This window comes from Thamnophis sirtalis, unplaced genomic scaffold, assembly GCF_051295495.1.
Source record: "Thamnophis sirtalis isolate CommonGarterSnake01/CBP01778 unplaced genomic scaffold, rThaSir2_p1.2 scaffold_6, whole genome shotgun sequence".
Taxonomy (NCBI): domain Eukaryota; kingdom Metazoa; phylum Chordata; class Lepidosauria; order Squamata; family Natricidae; genus Thamnophis; species Thamnophis sirtalis.
Window position 1 is genome coordinate 20,132,330 of NW_028261386.1, and position 17,872 is coordinate 20,150,201.

General features: G+C 40.1%; 2 protein-coding genes across 2 annotated transcripts in view; both read right to left on the reverse strand.

Annotated features, from left to right (window-relative positions):
* Positions 1–3,915: 3,915 nt before the first annotated feature.
* Positions 3,916–5,825, reverse strand: DNAJC30 (DnaJ heat shock protein family (Hsp40) member C30). Its single transcript, XM_014059256.2, has one exon. It carries the CDS (start codon positions 5,722–5,724, stop codon positions 5,011–5,013), a length of 714 nt encoding a protein of 237 aa, XP_013914731.2. The 5' UTR covers positions 5,725–5,825; the 3' UTR covers positions 3,916–5,010.
* An 11,047-nt stretch (positions 5,826–16,872) lies between these two features.
* MLXIPL (MLX interacting protein like) overlaps positions 16,873–17,872 on the reverse strand; it is a 61,108-nt gene continuing 60,108 nt past the window's right edge. The window contains exon 17 of the mRNA XM_087717332.1: positions 16,873–17,228. Within this exon, the coding sequence (XP_087573458.1) occupies positions 17,107–17,228 (122 nt within the window). The 3' untranslated portion in view covers positions 16,873–17,106. The remainder of the gene's footprint in view (positions 17,229–17,872) is intronic.

Below are 17,872 nucleotides of genomic sequence, written 5' to 3' on the forward strand. Positions count from 1 at the left end.
CTAGGCAGGGGGTTGGACTAGAAGATCTCCAAAGTCTCTTCCATCTCTGCTATTGTATTGTATTAAAAACTCCATGGTGCATGAATCACCAATAGTAAAAGTGGGAAGCCCCAACACTGGAAGTCTTTAAGAAGATGTTGGATAGCCATTTGTCTGGAACGGTATAGGGTTTCCTGCCTAGACGGGGGGTTGGACTAGAAGACCTCCAACATCTCTTCCAACTCTGCTATTGTATTTGTATTGTAAACTCTGGGATGTTTGGGGGAATCTAGAACATTTCATTGGTTCTTCATGTTAAACCTGTACAAAGGACAGGAAGCCATGGTCTAGATCAGCCTTTTGGGCACTATTTCCGTGGAGTGAGATTTTCCCACGGTCCAGAGAGGGCATGATTTCATCTGCTGCCTGCATCTCACGGATGGGGCTTCTCTTGTTTGCATGGCCCAGTTTCTGGCAGGCCATGAACCAGTGCCGGTCCATGGCCCAGGAGTTGGGAATCCCTGGTCTAGACGGAACATGATGAAATAGGCTTGCTCTAGGTCAGCAAAGGAATGAGACAAGGCTGCATACTCTTTCCTTATTTATTCCATCTCTGTGCTGAATATATATTGAGGGAGGCTGGATTGGAAGATTTGGTTTTAAAACAGTAGGAACAAACATCAAATAATCTGTGCTATGCTGATAGCACTACTCTGAGCAGAAAGTGCAAAGGATTTGCAAACTCAGGTAATGAAATCCAGCAGCAGCCAAAAAATGAGGCTAAGTTTTAAATATAAGAAAGATCAAAATAATGACAAGTAAAGCAAACAGTTTTCAAACTGACAATGAAGATATCGAACTGAAGCTCTTAGGATCATCAACACAAAAGAAAGTCAAGAACTAGCACCTGTTAGGATAGCAGTGAAGGCGATGGGAAAAAAATATTGAGATGCTATGATCTCTGTCTGTAAAGATCAGAGTAATTCAGTCAGTGGCTTTCCTTCCTTTCCTGTGAATAGGAAGGTTGGACTTCAAAGCAATATAATAGAAAACATGTTTAAGCTTTTAAACATTGGTGTTGGAAAGGACTGCTGAGAATACCATAGCTAGCCAAGAAAAAAAAAAGCTAACAGAGGAAATCAATGCAGAATTCTCACCTTAGGCAGAAATTATCATTGTTAAATTATAGTAGTTTGAGCATCCTTATTATTTATACATGATACATGGCCTGGTTATGAGGTTATACTCCAATTGTTTCTGACCACCTGGCATTCAGAGCAGGTGCACTCTAGATATCTACTATTAAACCACTAAACTTCTGGGGCCAAGAAAATGGTGCTTTCTCTGTCGCTGCCCCCACTCTAGAATAGCAACCCCCAGAGATAAGAAAGGTGCCCACTTCCTTGGCATTCCAGAAAACCCTTAAGACCTGACTCTCTTCCCATCAAGGGGTTTGTGTTCATTGATGTATGGGTGGGGCCACAAATTAGTATTGTATTTATTGTTCTGGTGGTTTTAGTCCAGATCATCTATTTACGTGCTTGTTTCTATTGTTCTTTGGATTTTGTAAACCGCCCAGAGTTTAATGGAGTGGCTGGCTATAACAAATTTAGTAAATTATTCATGCAGCATTATTAGATTTTGTTTGTAAACAATCAGTTCTCTGAGAATAGTTAATTCCCCCACTCCTATGTCTAAGATACTACACTGCCAATAAAAATAATTTGTAAGAGAGAACATAACAACTCAGCATAGTTGAGGTTGTCATTTTGAGAGCAGTGGCAGCAAACTATATTTCTCCCACAATTAGAAGTACTTGTGATACCAAATAAACCGGTTGGCAGTCAACACAACTGAAAGTTGCCAGGCCTAGAGACAACTGATGTAAAAGATGCTCCTCCCCACAACCTGATCAAACTCCAAAGCCAAATTCTAAAGTTTCATATCAGGCTTTAACAAATTTAGATATTTGGCGTTGGGGTAAGTGTCTTCTTTTGGCTATTTGGCAGAAATGTCACACATCTCAATTCAAGCAATTTAGGGTGTTTTGAACCACACAGAATACATGTTTCAGAGTCAGTTTCCTAAGGGTCAGATTGTGAGATGTCGAGGGTGGTTCATGGACTATTCTAGGTATATGACAGGTGTATTGTTCATTCTTGGCATGTGACATCATGGTAAGAATGGCTTGCACCAACACATACCTCTAGGTTCAAAGTAACACCAGGGTATCTCACAGATCACAACGTCTCTATTGTGAAAGGCTTGATAGCACACCAGACGTAAACTCCAGTCCTTTAATTCAGGCTGTTCCCACAAGTCCATTCAAATGAAGAATAGAACCAAAGTTCAGCCTTGCTTTGAGTTTCCTGGGCTCTCCCATATTAGAAACCAAGCACAGCTTGTTCAAATTGTAGCTGGTAAAGTTGGCTGGATCCCTATCCTCACAGAAATCTCAAGGGACAGGTTATTTTGCTCGTGTACTGGCTGCTCAGAAACTGCTGATGGAGAGAAGGGGAGGGGAGTCATCTTAGCCCTCTATCTGCTTAGGTTGAGCAAGAGAAAGAAAGATCTGCTTCCCATTTGCCAATGGGTAGCCCTTGGTTACAGGCAGCAGCCGCTGTCTCTGGGATGCCAGTCAGGCTCTGCTATTGGTGGAGAGGGCCAGCCAGGCTCTCCAACTTGCTGATGGGCCACCCGTTGCCTTGGCAACAGCAGCATCCAGATACGCTTGTGAAGGCAAGGCAACAGAGATTCTGCAAGCTTCTCCAGAAAGCCCTAGCGACCACCATGCAGTTCCACCTGAACCTAAGCCACACAATGCAAGATTGGTAGGGAGGAGGAGGGGGGGGGCGTTGGTAGAATTCCTTGAAATGTTGCACAGAATGCCTAGGAGATCCTAGCAGGTATATTTCAGCGTACTGTCATACTGCAGGAAATCTTACAGGAGCTCTCAGATGAAATGGTATTATTATCTCAGGGGGTGGGGTGGGGGGGGGGACAGACAACACTAAAAAAGCTCAGAAGCTTTCATTACAGGCATCTTATAGTCTCTGTGTCCATGCTTAATTTAACACAAGGCTTGGTGCTCAGCTATGAAGTGTGCACACTTTTAGAAAAGTGCCCCTAAACGTGGAAGTGACAAGTCAAAATGCTATTTGCTGATTTATGATTGATCATATACTCTTGTGCAATACTACTTCAGTGTGCTTTTTCCTCCAATGTTACATCAATTATTACAACGCCAAAACTGGCTTCTGCATCTTCCAAGGAACTTTATTCAAAAGTGATCCTTAAAACATCCTAGGGATGAACAGGAACAACAATCTGAAATGTGTCCACAATTGGCATCTAATAGAAATCTACCTGCAGAGCACAATCTAAAGGCAGTTAAAATAAATTAAGCTAATTACAAAGTACACAGAAGATAAAAATATATATCACTCCTAGTCTGGCGTTTCTTCATAACCAAGAGAACGGGACTCTTTTTTTCCTAGTTTGAGATTGATGGCTGCTTTTATGACAGTCATCAATCACAAGGAACTTATTTCCTCTCACTATCCATATATGGGGATTCATTCTTCTTAAATCCAGCTAGTTCAAGAACAAAGCACTCTAGCTTATGAATCTAAATGATTTCACTCGCAGTTGTAGATCAGTACAGTACTAGGACTCCCTCTATAGTACTGTTTAGGAACAACATTCCAGTTTTTGAAAACAAAGGAGAATTGCTAGAGGGGAGGAGTTATTGGCTAAAAACTGAAAAAGGGCAGGCACTTTTTCACTGTCATCCAGACTAGGAGCAGACAGTTTAGGAGACTCAGAATGAAAATCATACAGGAAGGAAAAAAGAAAAAAAAAGGTTTACACCTATGAAGGACTAAGACTGAAAGAGAAGTGGTGTTTATAAAAAAACCTAGATGTATTTCTACAATATTCTAAATTTGGCTTGTTTTTACGTTCTGGTTTCTGGGATCCTATTATGCAATCCCATTGTTTGATTTGTTAAGGATTTAATACAGTGTGGGAAAATGGGAGAATTCAATTACACAATTGCTTCGGTGGGGCCAGTTAAGAAAATTGATAAATAAAATAGCTTAAACAATACTGTGTAAATGCAGTTTTAGAGGGGGCAGCGGAAGCCCTGGAAAGATTACTGCAGAGAACATCATCTTCAATTAAAAAGCACATTTTGGACACTATTCTAAGCCATCCCCAATGTTAATGTAAAACATGTCATAGTTAAAGATAGCTCAATAACATGTATCATCAATCTTTGTGCTTTTGAAATTTTAAAACAAAGTGTGTGTGTGTATAAATTTATGTTTGTGTGTGGTTTGAACGTTTTGTAGACATAAGGAAACCACAGTACAGCTATACGATACAATCTGCAAAAAGCCCACAGTGGTCAGTTTATCCAATTAAATTATATTTAGGATAAAGACATGATTGGCTCTCAGTACCAGAAGTCAAACTGTACAGAAACTGTCCCTCTATTTGAATGCTTTAACAAAAATGAAATATTTGTTCATAACATTCCAATTTCTTTCTGTATTTTTACATTCTGCAGCAGCCTTGGGCCCAAATCCAGGACAAGTCTCAACAATCGTATAAATATGCCTGTGCAAAACCAGCAACGTTTTCAACCCGTGAAAAGGAAAGGACCCCCCCCCCCCTCAAATCCTTCTACTCTTGACTTAAAGGAAGAGGAAGAATTTCATGCTATTAGAAGTGGCATCTGACGATAATATTTTTCATGGACAAGCATCTATATCCCTTCTCCCGAGGTTGTTAAGCGTGGACAATTAACTATGTAAAACTATGCCTGTTTCAAATCCTTCTAAAACTGTAAAGTCCTTTGGGCGCTAGATGAAACTTCCCCAAGAGACTGGTGGTGTAACAACCCAAAAGCTGCTGAATGTCCTGCAGCAGAAAGTTCACAAAATGTCTCTCCAGTTTTTTCTGTTTCTCCTGCTTCCAAAGCTTCCCCAAGAGATCAGCATGCAAAGTCAGCACAACTTTCTCCTCTCTTCACTGGTGTCTGAGTAGGAGCATGACGCCGGATAAAAACATCACGAGGAGAAAACTCTCAAGGAATTTGTACTTGTCCTCCTCCATGGCCTTTTTGCGCTCCTGCATTTCTTGCTGCTTTAGGCGCATCAGGCGCTCCCGTTCCAACTGCTCGCCGTAATGGGCTCGGTAGAATTCATCGAAGTTGAAGATGGGCTTGCCTGAAGGATGGCCAGAGGTATAAACTGGCTTCTTGTACACTGTCTGAGCAGCAGAAGCTGCTGCTTTACTTTTGCCCGAGGGCTTCTTGGCGTTGGAAATGTCCTTTTGGGTGAGGAGGCCACGGTCGTACTTCTTGCGCAGGCTGAGGCTGCCCAGCACCTGGTAGGCCTGAGTGATGTGGATGAAGCGATCGGCCGCCTCCACGCTGCCCGCATTGCGATCCGGGTGGTAGAGGAAGGACTGTCGGTAGTAAGCGGTCTTAATTTGGGCCTGAGTGGCGTTGCTTTGGACTCCCAGCAATTCGTACAGGTCCTTTCGTCGAGGACGGCGCCAAACGTTTCCTCCCCCTTCCCCTTCCTGGCCAGGACCTGATCGCTCACGAAAGGCGACGGAAAAGACAAGAGTGGGCAGCGCTGCTTTGGGCCTAAGACCGGCTCCATAGGACGGCCAGAGGAGATCTGAGGCGAGCACAGAGGAGGCCCTTGACTGGCGCTGCGACCTTGCCAGGGCCATAGGCAGCGCCTTTAAAAGCCGACGGCTCGCTCACCCGCGACCTCTGCCATCTTGACTTACCCGACCGCCTTAAGCAAAATCAACCGGTAGCCCAGAAAGGAAGCTCATTGGAAAATTCTTCCAGGCCGGCCGAAAGGCGGGGCGTAGTCGGCTATTGGTCAGCTCTTGATGGACGTGGCATGCAGCCACTAAGCAAGAAGGCGAAAGCAGAGAGGCGGTGCGTCCCAACGCGTGGAATGACCACGCCGCTTGAGCAAAGCGGCCAATGAGGTTTCGTTTCCGGTAAGAGCGGGGATGGGGGGGGGGGAGGAGAGCGTGGTCTGCAGACAGACGGGGAGCTCGGCCAATTCAAGAGCTGGTAGGTGGGGCAAAGGACGATACGGGGGGGAAAAGTACGTCACACGCTGCGTTTAATCTGTCTGATGAACTCTGTTTCTACGTCACCCCACCTGTCCGCCAATGGGAGCGCTTTATAGGGTGGCTTCGGAATCCAAAGCGTCTGAATCGAACGGTGACAGAAGCTGCGAAGTTCGGGACTTTTATTGGCAGCACCTCTAAGGCAGTGTTTTTCAACCTTGGCAACTTGAAGATGTCTGGACTTCAACTCCCAGAATTCCCCAGCCAGCATTCGCTGGCTGGGGAATTCTGGGAGTTGAAGTCCAGACATCTTCAAGTTGCCAAGGTTGAAAAACACTGCTCTAAGGGACACTAGAAGAATTTAGTGCCGCCTAGCACCGTCCTGTTATTAAGCTCCTTAATAAAGATTGATTGGTGGGGTCATTGTAAGGTTCTCTGTTGCAGTGTTAACACAACCCTATTAAACCATGGTCGTTTACCCTAACAGCTGCATTCGGACAATATGGTATTATAAACGCAATTATTTTGCATGAACATAACCTCGGTGGATTCCCATGTGATGTTAGCCTGTGCTCTAACTATAGTGTTGAAAAACTATAGGTGATTGGACTGATTTGAAATGTTATGCTATATGCCATGGGTTTCCAACCTTGGCAACTTTACGGACTTCAACACCCAGAATTAAAGCTGGCTGGGGAATTCTGGGAGTTGAAGTCCGCCAGGCTTAATGTTGCCACGGTTGGAAACCCTTGCTATATGCTGTGATTTGCAAATTACAGTTGCTGTATTCGTGCATTATCTAAACAAATTTCATTATCAGAATGAAACAAGCCCAATTAAAGCATGTCGTGATATATGAACACAATCTCTGTCTCATTGTATAATACAGTAGCTTAAACCTTGAATTATAGCAGTGTTGTGGCCATTGAGGTGGGCGGTAATTAGATTATATTTGCAGTAGGAGTTACTTGAAGACTTCACAGATTATTCAGGGAGAAGATCCTGGGTCTGAAAACAAAGTAAGGGAGTCTTGGTTCTTTTCAGTCATGGTTAGATGATAAAAACTAGATTTCTCTTCTCTTATAAATACTTGACCTTTTTACTCCAAAGTTGTGGGGGAGGAACGAAGAAAAAAAATCTACTTTCAGGGTCATTTGTCCATCTTTGGTTGAATATAAACTAACAAGATTAATATAGGCACCTGTAACAAGCTACAGTGATGTCAAAATGACATAAGCATTGTTACGCTTTCAAAATTATGCAATTATGTAGTTTATTTTATATTTATTGATTTTAGAGTAAGCACTCAAACTGAGCGGCCTTGAATTACCAAACATTTTGAAATGTGGTTGCTGAATGAAGTAAGTGTAATATGTGATGGAAGTAAAGAAATGGAATGTGTAATGAATGGTTAGCATTGAGCAAGGAGTAAGTAAGACAAGGGTGTGTGATGTTTCCTTTATATATATTTTTTGAAGTATTTATGGGTAAAAATGTAATGGGTTCTGGTAGCAATAGCAATAGCATTTAGACTTAAATACCACTTCACAGGGGGGCTTTCTTTCTTGGAATTTGAATGGAGGCAGGCCTGACAGGTACTAGAAATTTAGTGTGTGTAATCTATTGTACTGAATGAATGTTTATCAAAAAACCCCAAACATGGTTGTATGTGAGTGCACTTCTGTCCATTTTTTTAAATAAAGAGGGAGTTATGTTTGTCAGGAGAAACTGAACAAATATATTGGATACAATGGCTACAGGGTATTTAAGAACTGGGTGATAAAACAGAAAGGCAAAAAATGAATTTGGACTGAATATAGAAATAAATTATCAGTATGAAATGAGCATAAGAATATGGTTTGATTATGCAGCGTAAAGAATGAATGAGGATTAGATTGTAAAACAAGCTTTTCTACAAAGAAATGGATTGAGGCAAAGACTGGGAAAGATGCACTTGAAGAGAGCCTCAAAGAGAGAAGTGAAAACTATAATGAGAAAAGTGATGAGTGAGCATGATAGAAGCAAAGATTATTTATCACAATGGAAGGGTATGGAGAAGTCTCCTGAATGGTGCTAGTGTAAGCTAGATTAAGGTTTAGGACCAAAATTCCTGTATGTGGCTCCTGTGCTAAAAAAATCAAATGAAAGTGTGGATTAGCACAATGTGAAACCAGTTTTATGAAGTATTCTGGTTATCAGGTTTCCCTGGATCCTGATTTTATTGTAGATTTTACTGTTTATTTGCCAGAGCAAAATGAGACTCTACAGTAGTTTATCAGCTATATTTGTACTTGTGCGTCCCCATTATTGGAATTTCTTGAAGTTGTTTTCTAGAGCTGGTTGGCATCAGTCTGTTGGAACCAAAATAACCAAGAGACTTTTGCTACCATGAAGACCAATAGGTGTATTATACCACATATTCTGAAAATGCACTATACTGAAAGCATTTTATTGCTAGTGGCCGCAGAGTTTCAAAATCAATGTGTCTCTTCTACCCTATAGAATCAAGATACTACTTCCATATCGGAAGCACTGAGACGCTTCTGGGATGAAAGTGTAGAAAGTTAGCACCCACTCCTTTCCTAGAAGGATGAAATATTTTAGGAGATATTAAAAAGGCAGAATATTATATTTCCCTAAAGGGAGAAATATGCTCTTGGAGACAGAAAGCAGCCCCCACCTTTCTTAATAGCCTTCAGCAGATGTCACCCCTTAAGAAATAAAGAGCTTATTGAAAGAAGCCAACTATCTTGGTAGCTCTATTCATAGGCAAAGCAAATACTGCAGGCAGAACTCCATTCAAGTTAGGATATTTTGAAATTCTCTGCAGCAAAGTCTGAACCAAAGGTAGGATTAGCCCTCAGCCACAATAGGAATTGCCCAACACACTGCCCACTTTGACGGGCGGATACCCTTTTAATCCAGTGTACAAGCATCTGCCTTGTTTCAATGGAAGGCCTGAAGTCTCGGCAAGCTATCTAAAAGGGGAAGGAAGAATTTAATCAACTTGTTGTGGCATTGAGAGGATTAGTGGATTGGCTTGCAAGTGGAAATAGCGGTGAGCCTTGGCAGAAAAGGAAGATCGCAGAGAAGAACGGGCAAAGCACTGAGTCTCTAGACGCAGTGTTTTTCAACCTTTTTTGTGCAAAGGCACACTTTTTTCATGAAAAAAATCATGAGGCACACCACCATTAAAAAATGTTAAAAAAATTTAACTCTGTGCCTATATTGACTATATATAAAGTGTTTTTCCCACGGCATACCTTACACTATGTCACGGCACACTAGTGTGCCGCGGCACAGTGGTTGAAAAACACTGCTCTAGAGAGCCCTATAAAAGAACGCCAACTTAGCAGAGGTGAGAGCAGCTTTCAGAGACAAAAGACCGGCCCAAAATAGCTGGTGAAAGTGAGCAAACGGAAGGGGAGACAACAAGAAAGAGCATGAACTGACTCGAACAAGAGAGCACGAAGAAGAAAGACATACAGACTCAAGTGGAAAGAAACTGAGAGGGAGGACTTGGAGAACTGTGGTGTGCTTGGGGGCAGTGGCTGGCAGATAGCAGTTAGGAAAAAGAAGAGGACAGCGAAACAGAAGGGGAAGAGACTGATGCAACAGCTGTGCCGAAACTACCTAGGACTGTTTAGAGCAGAAGAGCATGGACAATTTTGCAAAGACTGAACAGAAAAGTAATTCAACCCAGAACTTTAAAAAAAAAAGTAAAAGAAAAGGTATTGAATAAATTGACTGCATTAATAGTTTGGTGAAATACTTATTGGAAGATATACATCAGAAAAATTTGTAGGTTATGATAAATAGAATTTAAACAATTAAGTTATAATTATATACAATATTTATATAATATTTACAATACCAATAAACAAGTATTCATATCTATCTATATATATTTATAAACAAGTAAGTGGAAAGTTTGTGGATAGTTTTATGTATATGTATATAGTTATAAATGCCTATTTGAATTAATCACATTAAGGATATAATGAAATAATTGCACTTTTAAGATATAGCACTGTTGGTATAAATAAGTATTGAGGCTTTCTATCTCTGTCTTTCTCTTTCTTTGTCTTCTCTTTTTTTCTTATTATTCCCTGTTATTGAATAATTTAGATATATATATATATATATAGACATTATTTAAATTGCTTATACTGCTTTAGGATAACTGTTTGTGGATTAATATAGACAAAATAAGCTAAGTTAAGGAATTATATAATTTTTTTAAAACAAACAACAAACTTAACAGTGAAGCAAATATATTATTAGTAATACCTAGTGTAAAACTGTACAGCCTATTGATAGCAAATTTAGGATTGTGATCAAAAGAGAGAGAAAAAGAATATTGATAGAAAGAAGGTAAGTTGAAATAAAAATAGCAGTTAAGATATTGGATGCCACTTTGGGACAACATATATAATATATTAAAAGAACAAAATAAAATTTTAAAAGAGATGACGAGTATCACAGCAACATCACTGAAAGCCAGAAAAAAGACAACTGTAAATCCAGCGATAACGGTATCGACTGCCTCTCCAGCATCCTAAAGGTCATCAGAAGGAATGGCTACAATGGAGAAACAAAATACAGCGGTGAATATCCAAAATATGTAGGCAACATTGCTAACCATCCAAGAAACTATGATCAAACTTCAAGAGGCGATGACTAAAAATCACAGTGAATTGAAAACGGAGATGAATGAAATGAAAACAGAGATGAGTGAAATGAAAAATAGCAATAGCAGTTAGACTTATATACCGCTTCATAGGGCTTTCAGCCCTCTCTAAGCGGTTTACAGAGTCAGCATATCACCCCCACAGTCTGGGTCCTCATTTCACCCACCTCGGAAGGATGGAAGGCTGAGTCAACCTTGAGCCGGTGAGATTAGAACCGCTGAACTGCAGATAACAGTCAGCTGAAGTGGCCTGCAGTACTGCACCCTAACCACTGCGCCACCTCGGCTCTCAAAATGAAGTTAAAAATTACATACAGAAATTAGACGATAAAATGGGAATAATAAAAACAAACACTGGAAAAAAATGAACAGTCAATAAAAGCGGTAGAAAAAAGAACAGAACAAACAGAAGAAACTAGAGCTAGTTGAACAGCAGATGAAAACATTGAACAAAAACTTAGAAGACTCCCTCGTCCATCTGGAAATGGATCGTGCAGCATTTTATCTCCGATTCCAGAACGTAACAGAGGAAGATATACAAATGATAATGGCCAGAATAATAGCAGAGATGTTACAAAGAGACAAGCATGAGATCTTAAATGAATTGGATGATATATACAGGGTAAGCACTAATTATGCCAGAAGAAACCGATTGCCCAGAGAAGTACACATCAGATTTGCGAGGAAAAAAGTGAGAGATATATTTATAGAATAACAAGAGACGGACCGATGGTGCACAAAGGAAAGGAGATACAAACCCTGAAACAAATTCCGTGAAGAGTGAGGGAGCAACGGAGAGACTATCGATTTTTGGTGACACAACTGATTAAACGAGATATACTATTGAGGTGGTTGGTGCCTGAAGGGATGCTGGTAACTTGACAGGAGAAAAGGATTAAAGTTGATAATTTGGAGAAGGCACAGGATTTATATGAGCAACTAGTAGGCCCAGAAGAGGAACATAGCAGTAAAGAGGAGTTAGAATCTAGAAGCCAGGAAGAACAACAACAGGGAATGAAGGAAGGAGGCAAGGAGAAAGTAGTAGGGAAGAGAAAGAGTGACAGAGAGAGGAGGAAGTGAGGAGGAAGCAAAAACAAGGAGCCAAAAAAGAAACTAGGGTCAATAAAAAATAAAAGACAGGCAGAGAATTAGGAAGTGGAAGAGGAAATTCAATTATTGTCAGTAAATATTAATGGTTTAAATTCACCAACAAAAACAAAGCGTATCTGGGCAAAATTAACAAAACAAAAGGCAGATATAATATGTTACAGGAAACACACATTAAAAAACAAGATATAAAATACCTGGAATGTCCTAAATTAGGAAAATTATATGCAGCATCAGCAGAAGAAAAGAGAAAAGGGACAGCGATATATGTTAAAGATGGGATAAAGACAAATTTAATTCATGCAGACCCAAAGGGAATATTATCAAGGATAGAGATATGGATAAACCAAAAATTGGTACTATTGGTAGCAATATATGCCCCAAACAAAAATCAGAAGGACTTTTATAAAAAATTACACACAAAAATTAGAGAAATTGGATTGAGAAATATTTGTATAATAGGAGATTATAATGCCATAGTGGACAGTAAAAAAGATTACCTATGTGACAAAACAAAAAAAAGTATTACCAACAACTTGCTTTGAGATGATGGAGGAGCTAATTTTAATAGATATTTGGAGAAAAATGGAGCCAGAAAAAAAAAACAATTTACCTTTTACTCCAATCCACATCAATCCTGGTCATGGATTGATATGGCATGGCTGAATGGGGAAATTGGAGCAGAAAAACATACAATTGAAATATTAACAAATGTGGGCAGATCACAGCCCCGTTAAAATAATTTGAAAAAGTAAAAAAAAACTAGACAAAGATGGAAGTTAAATTTGCAAATATTAAAAGAAAAAAATTTATTCAAAAATGTAGAAATGAATTGGGAGTTATTCCTTAAGGAAAATGCAAAAGAACAGACATCTATACACAAAATCTATGGGACACCATGAAAGCTTATTCCGGAATTAGCAAAAAGAAACAAAGGGAAATGGGCACAACAGAAGATATTAGAGGAGGAAATTAAAAATTTAGAAATAGAATTACAAAATAAGCCACACAATGACAAAATTAGAAAGGATTGGATGTTAGCAAAATATAAATTAAACATATTATACCAGGAAGAAATGGTAAAGGGCCTAAAACTAACAAAACAAAACTCCTTTGAGCAAGCAAATAAACCGAGGAGGTGGTTGTCATATAGATTGAGAAAAGAGAGAGAGAAAAGATTAATATATCAACTTCAAGAGGAAACTGGTGAATTACAACATATAATGGAATGGAAGAAAAAGATGCCTACAAGTTCTTTGAGAATCTGTATAAAGGGGAGCAAGTAGATGGAAAACAATTAAAGGAATATCTGAACGGAGAAGAAAGCCCTTCAATAACAGAGGACATGAAATAAATATTGTCAAAAGAAATAATGAGACTAGAATTGAAACAGGCAATCCAAAAACAGAAATATAATAAAACACCAGGCCCAGATGGATTTCCAGCAGAATGGTATAAAATAATAGATGAATTGAATGAATTGATAGAACCCTTGATGTTGGAGATGTATAATGAGGTACTGATGAAAGCAAAAATACCGGATTCATCGAGGGAAGCACACAATACATTACTATTTGAGGAGGTGCAGATAAAAAACAGATTCAGAACTATAGGCCAATCTCATTGTTAAATGCCGACTATAAAATATTCACAACAATAATAGTGGAGAGATTGAAAAAACTATTAAATGACTATATACACCCAAAAATGGATTTCCTCCAACAAGGCAAATTAGGAATAATATCAGAATAATAGCAAATATCTTAGAGTACTATAAGGCACATCCAGAGAAACAAGTGGCACTTGTTTTTCTGGATGCACAGAAGGCATTTGACAATTTAAATTGGGAATTCATGATACAACAAATTAAGAATATGAAATTAGGGGACCAATTTGAAAGACTAATAGAAATGATATACTCCACCCTAAGGGCAAATATATTATTAAATGGGGAAAGTACAGAGACCTTCAAAATAATGAAAGGAGTAAGGCAAGGCTGTCCACTATCACCTCTGCTCTTTATCATGATGCTTGAAAGTCTGCTAATAAGAATTAGGCAAAATCTGGAGATAAGAGGAACTAAAATTAAAAGAGAGGAATATAAAATTCAGGCTTTTGCAGATAATTTGGTATTCATTATAGAAGATCCATTAGAAACAGGAAGTAGTTTAATTCGAGAATTAGAAAAATATGGAGATGTAGCAGGGTTAACAATAGAGAAAAGACTAAAATGATAACTACAAATTTGAAGGAAGAACAAAATAAAGAATTAGAAAGAATAATAGGACTGCAAGTGACAAAGAAAGTTAAATATCTTAGAATATGGCTAATTGCAAAGTGCTCAACTATAAAAGAAAATAATTATACAAAATTAAAAGAAAGGGGAAAAAAGGAATTGCCCAACACCTCTTCATTGCATCACCCTCAGAAACTTCAACCAAAGGTAGCTGAGTCAAACACCTAGGATTTGTACTTTGCCTAGAGCCAGCGATGACCCCTACATAACCCCTACATGGCCCTATGAGAGTCTGACAACAGCCAATAGAATACATATTCTTGCACAGGAAGAGGAAGTTCAAGTGTAAAGCCCAAGAGGAGGTATTAAAAAAACCCACTCTCAACTCCATGTAGTCAGCTGCCCAGAACCCATGTGGTTCTGCTTCATCTTTAAACCTTTTCAATCAGCCTCCATTTTCCAGTGTCTTTCTCCCAGCTTGGAAATGAACCAGATGGATATTTCTTCCCACAAAAGGATTAGCTGGTGACATCACTGTTGCCCATGGGATGCAGAGTTGGGGGCTCCTTGTATGTCCCATTAATGTCAAGTATCAAGGTTATATTGTTGGGAATTCAGCTATGCTGATGCTGGAGGAAAAAACAAATGAGAAGGAGAGGAACGAGCACAAGGCCTTGCAATTTTCTCCAGTAGCCTGCTTGTCCTTTTATATTAAGTAGCCCTTCCCCTGGATTTGTCATGCAGTTTACTGACAAAATTTGCCTTGTTTGCCTATTTGTACTATTCAGATGGTGATCTGAAATTGTTGTGTGACTAGTAGCTGGGCCTTCAGCCAGTTCTGACAGGTTCTAGTGGAAATGTTGAGTAGTTCGGAGAACCGGCAAATAGGTTAGCCCCACCCTCACTGCCTCCCAGCTGATCTTCTTTTGCTGCCCTGAACAGGAGAATGAAGCTGGAGAGCATGTTAGTGGGGTAGGGAGGGAATGGGAATTTTGCAGTATCCTTCCCCTGCCTTGCCCACAAAGCCATACCACGCCCACAAAGCCATGCCCACAGAACCAGTAGTAAAAAAAAAATGAATCCCACCACTAGCCTTAGCTCTTCTGCTAGCTAGAACAATATTGAGAGACAATAAACTTTTCGGGCACTCATAGTAGGAATTTTTGCTTTTATTCTGGCGGGTAGTCTTTCAAAAGATCTGGTTTTGCCTTCATTGGAAAAATTGGATAAGATGGATCTTACAGTGAAACCCCAGTCGTACTGCCAATTTCAAACAGGACTTCTACTGCAGAAGCAATATTCCTCTGAATCACAATGCTAAGATCAAGCAGAAGGGGAAAATGATAAATACTGTATATCATTGTGGATCCTTGGTGCTCTCAAAGCTTTGTTTTTTTCTTGCAGATGTTATTATCAAAGATCAATGAAGTGCAGTGAAACTTCTGCAAGGAAACAACCAAGCTCCAATAACACCAAGTATCCACAGTTCAACCCTGAGCTACAAGTGGCCCTGGAGCTATGTATATTCTTGGAAAATGGGAAGAGGGTAAAAACATAATTGAAGTTATAACTGTCTCTCCGCAGTAAAGACAAACAGTGATGATGTTATAGTAAACAGGAACTAAAGCATGACGCCCTTCCCAGGTATATTTTCTTTAGGGATGTACCTGCACTTGTAAAGTAATGCACCTGTGAGGATACATAGCTTCACAAAGCCGAAAATATGTCACAATGTCATCTATATTTCCTGTTGGACTTTCAAAGTGGATCTACAGCAGTGGTGGGTTTCAATTTTTTTTAGAACCTCTTCTGTAGGTGTGGCCTGCTTTGTGGGAGTGGCTTGCCAGCCATGTGACTGGGTGGGAGTGGCTTGCCAGCCATGTGACTGGGTGGGAGTGGCTTGGCAGTCATGTGACTGGGTGGGCATGGCCAACTTGTAAAATGTGGTGAAACTCACTTAACAACGCTCTTGCTTAACAACCAAAATGTTGGCTCAGAAACTCTGGCATTTGAAGCACGCAAGTCTTAAAGCTGTCAAGTTACAAGACCGTTGCACCCCTAACCCTTTAGAACCCCCCCCAGGGGTGTTCAAACATGACAGCTTTAAGACTTGTGGACTTCAACTCCCAAAATTCCTCCTCTCGCTCTTCATCTTGATGATGTGCGGACGGGCGGGGGGAGGGAGCTGGAACCAGTTCTAAACGGCACTGTGGATTTGTGGAACCTCTTCTATAGAAGAGGTTAGAACTGGCAGCTTTAAGACTTGTGGACTTCAACTCCCAGAATTCCTCCTCCAGTCATGTTGGCTCAGGAACTCTGGCATTGAAGTGTGCAAGTCTTAAAGCTGTCACGTTACAAGACTCTTGCACCCCTAACCCTTTAAAAAAAAAAAACCAGGGATGTTCAAACTTGACAGCTTTAAGACTTTAAGATTTAGATAGGACTCTTAGAGGCAGGCGGGGTGATTGGTGAGCCAGCCAATCAGTGAGCGGCAGGCGGGGCAAGCGTTGTGCGGACGGGCGGGGGGAGGGAGCTGGAACCGATTCTAAATGGCATGGTTGATTTGTGGAACCTCCTCTATAGAAGAGATTAGAACTGGCAGGAACCCACCCCTGATCTACAGTCATTCTAAGACTTTGAACTGAAGCCAGAAAAAGTACTATGGAGGACTGAAGATCCACACCTACAGTATATGAATCAGAAATGTATAAACTGGAAGTGTCAGCTAAGCCTAACAAGAGAAAGCACACAGATCACACAGATCTTATAGTTTAATCACTTCTGTTTCATGGGCCAGGTTGAGAGAGAAGGCTGGTTCAGATGGCTTTTGAGTTAGAGAAACTTTGGCAAAAAAGTCAACACAGGAGAGGCTTCTTCTATAAGCTTCTTGCAGAGAACCAATCAATCAGTTGTTTCATAAATGTAGCTTTTCTGAAGGGATGAAAGAATCCTCTGGCAGCTGTCATTCTCTGGTTAGCATCCCATTTTGGGGCTAGGAAGAGCCATCGATGGTACTTGTTCCTGTCACTGCTTGAGTAGCCTGTTCTGGGATGCCAGATGGGTTGGTCAGGATTGAAGTCGAAACACTCAGCTGGCGAAGGGAGCTCAGTACAGCTAAGGGGAAAAAATGTGCGGAGAGTATAAAATCACAAGACAACTCTAAAACTGTTTCCGCTCCTTTGCTCTGATAGGCTTCCTTAGGGAACAGAAATATTGACTCTTGCCAGAGCAAAGTACAGCAATACTTCTCTCCAAAGAAATAGCACCACATAATGCACAAGTGGTATGAAACACACACTTGTACTCATGTTATAAACCTTCACATAGATACCGTCTTCATTCTTTTATTCTGTATATCCTGTTACATGCTTTCTGAATCCACCTATGCTTTATAGCGGTGTTTCTCAACCTTGGCACCTTTAAGACGTATGAACTTCAACTCCCAGAATTCCTCAGCCAGCATTGCTAATAAACATTTTTTCTTTGAGAAAAGAACTGACATATCATAACAAAAAGAAAAGGTACAAAATCAAAGAAGAAGGTGAAATCCTATCATTACAACTATAATCTATATATATAAAAGTGAAAACCACTTATGCGTCACCACGAAATCTCCAGAACCGTAAAGCCTACAAACTTGAAATTTGGCACGTATGTTCCTCTTAGCTTCTAGGTGCCCCTTAGAAAGGATTTTTTGAAATGACCATCAGAGCATTAGTATTTCTTATATTATTTTTAACATGCTATGATGCTAAGGA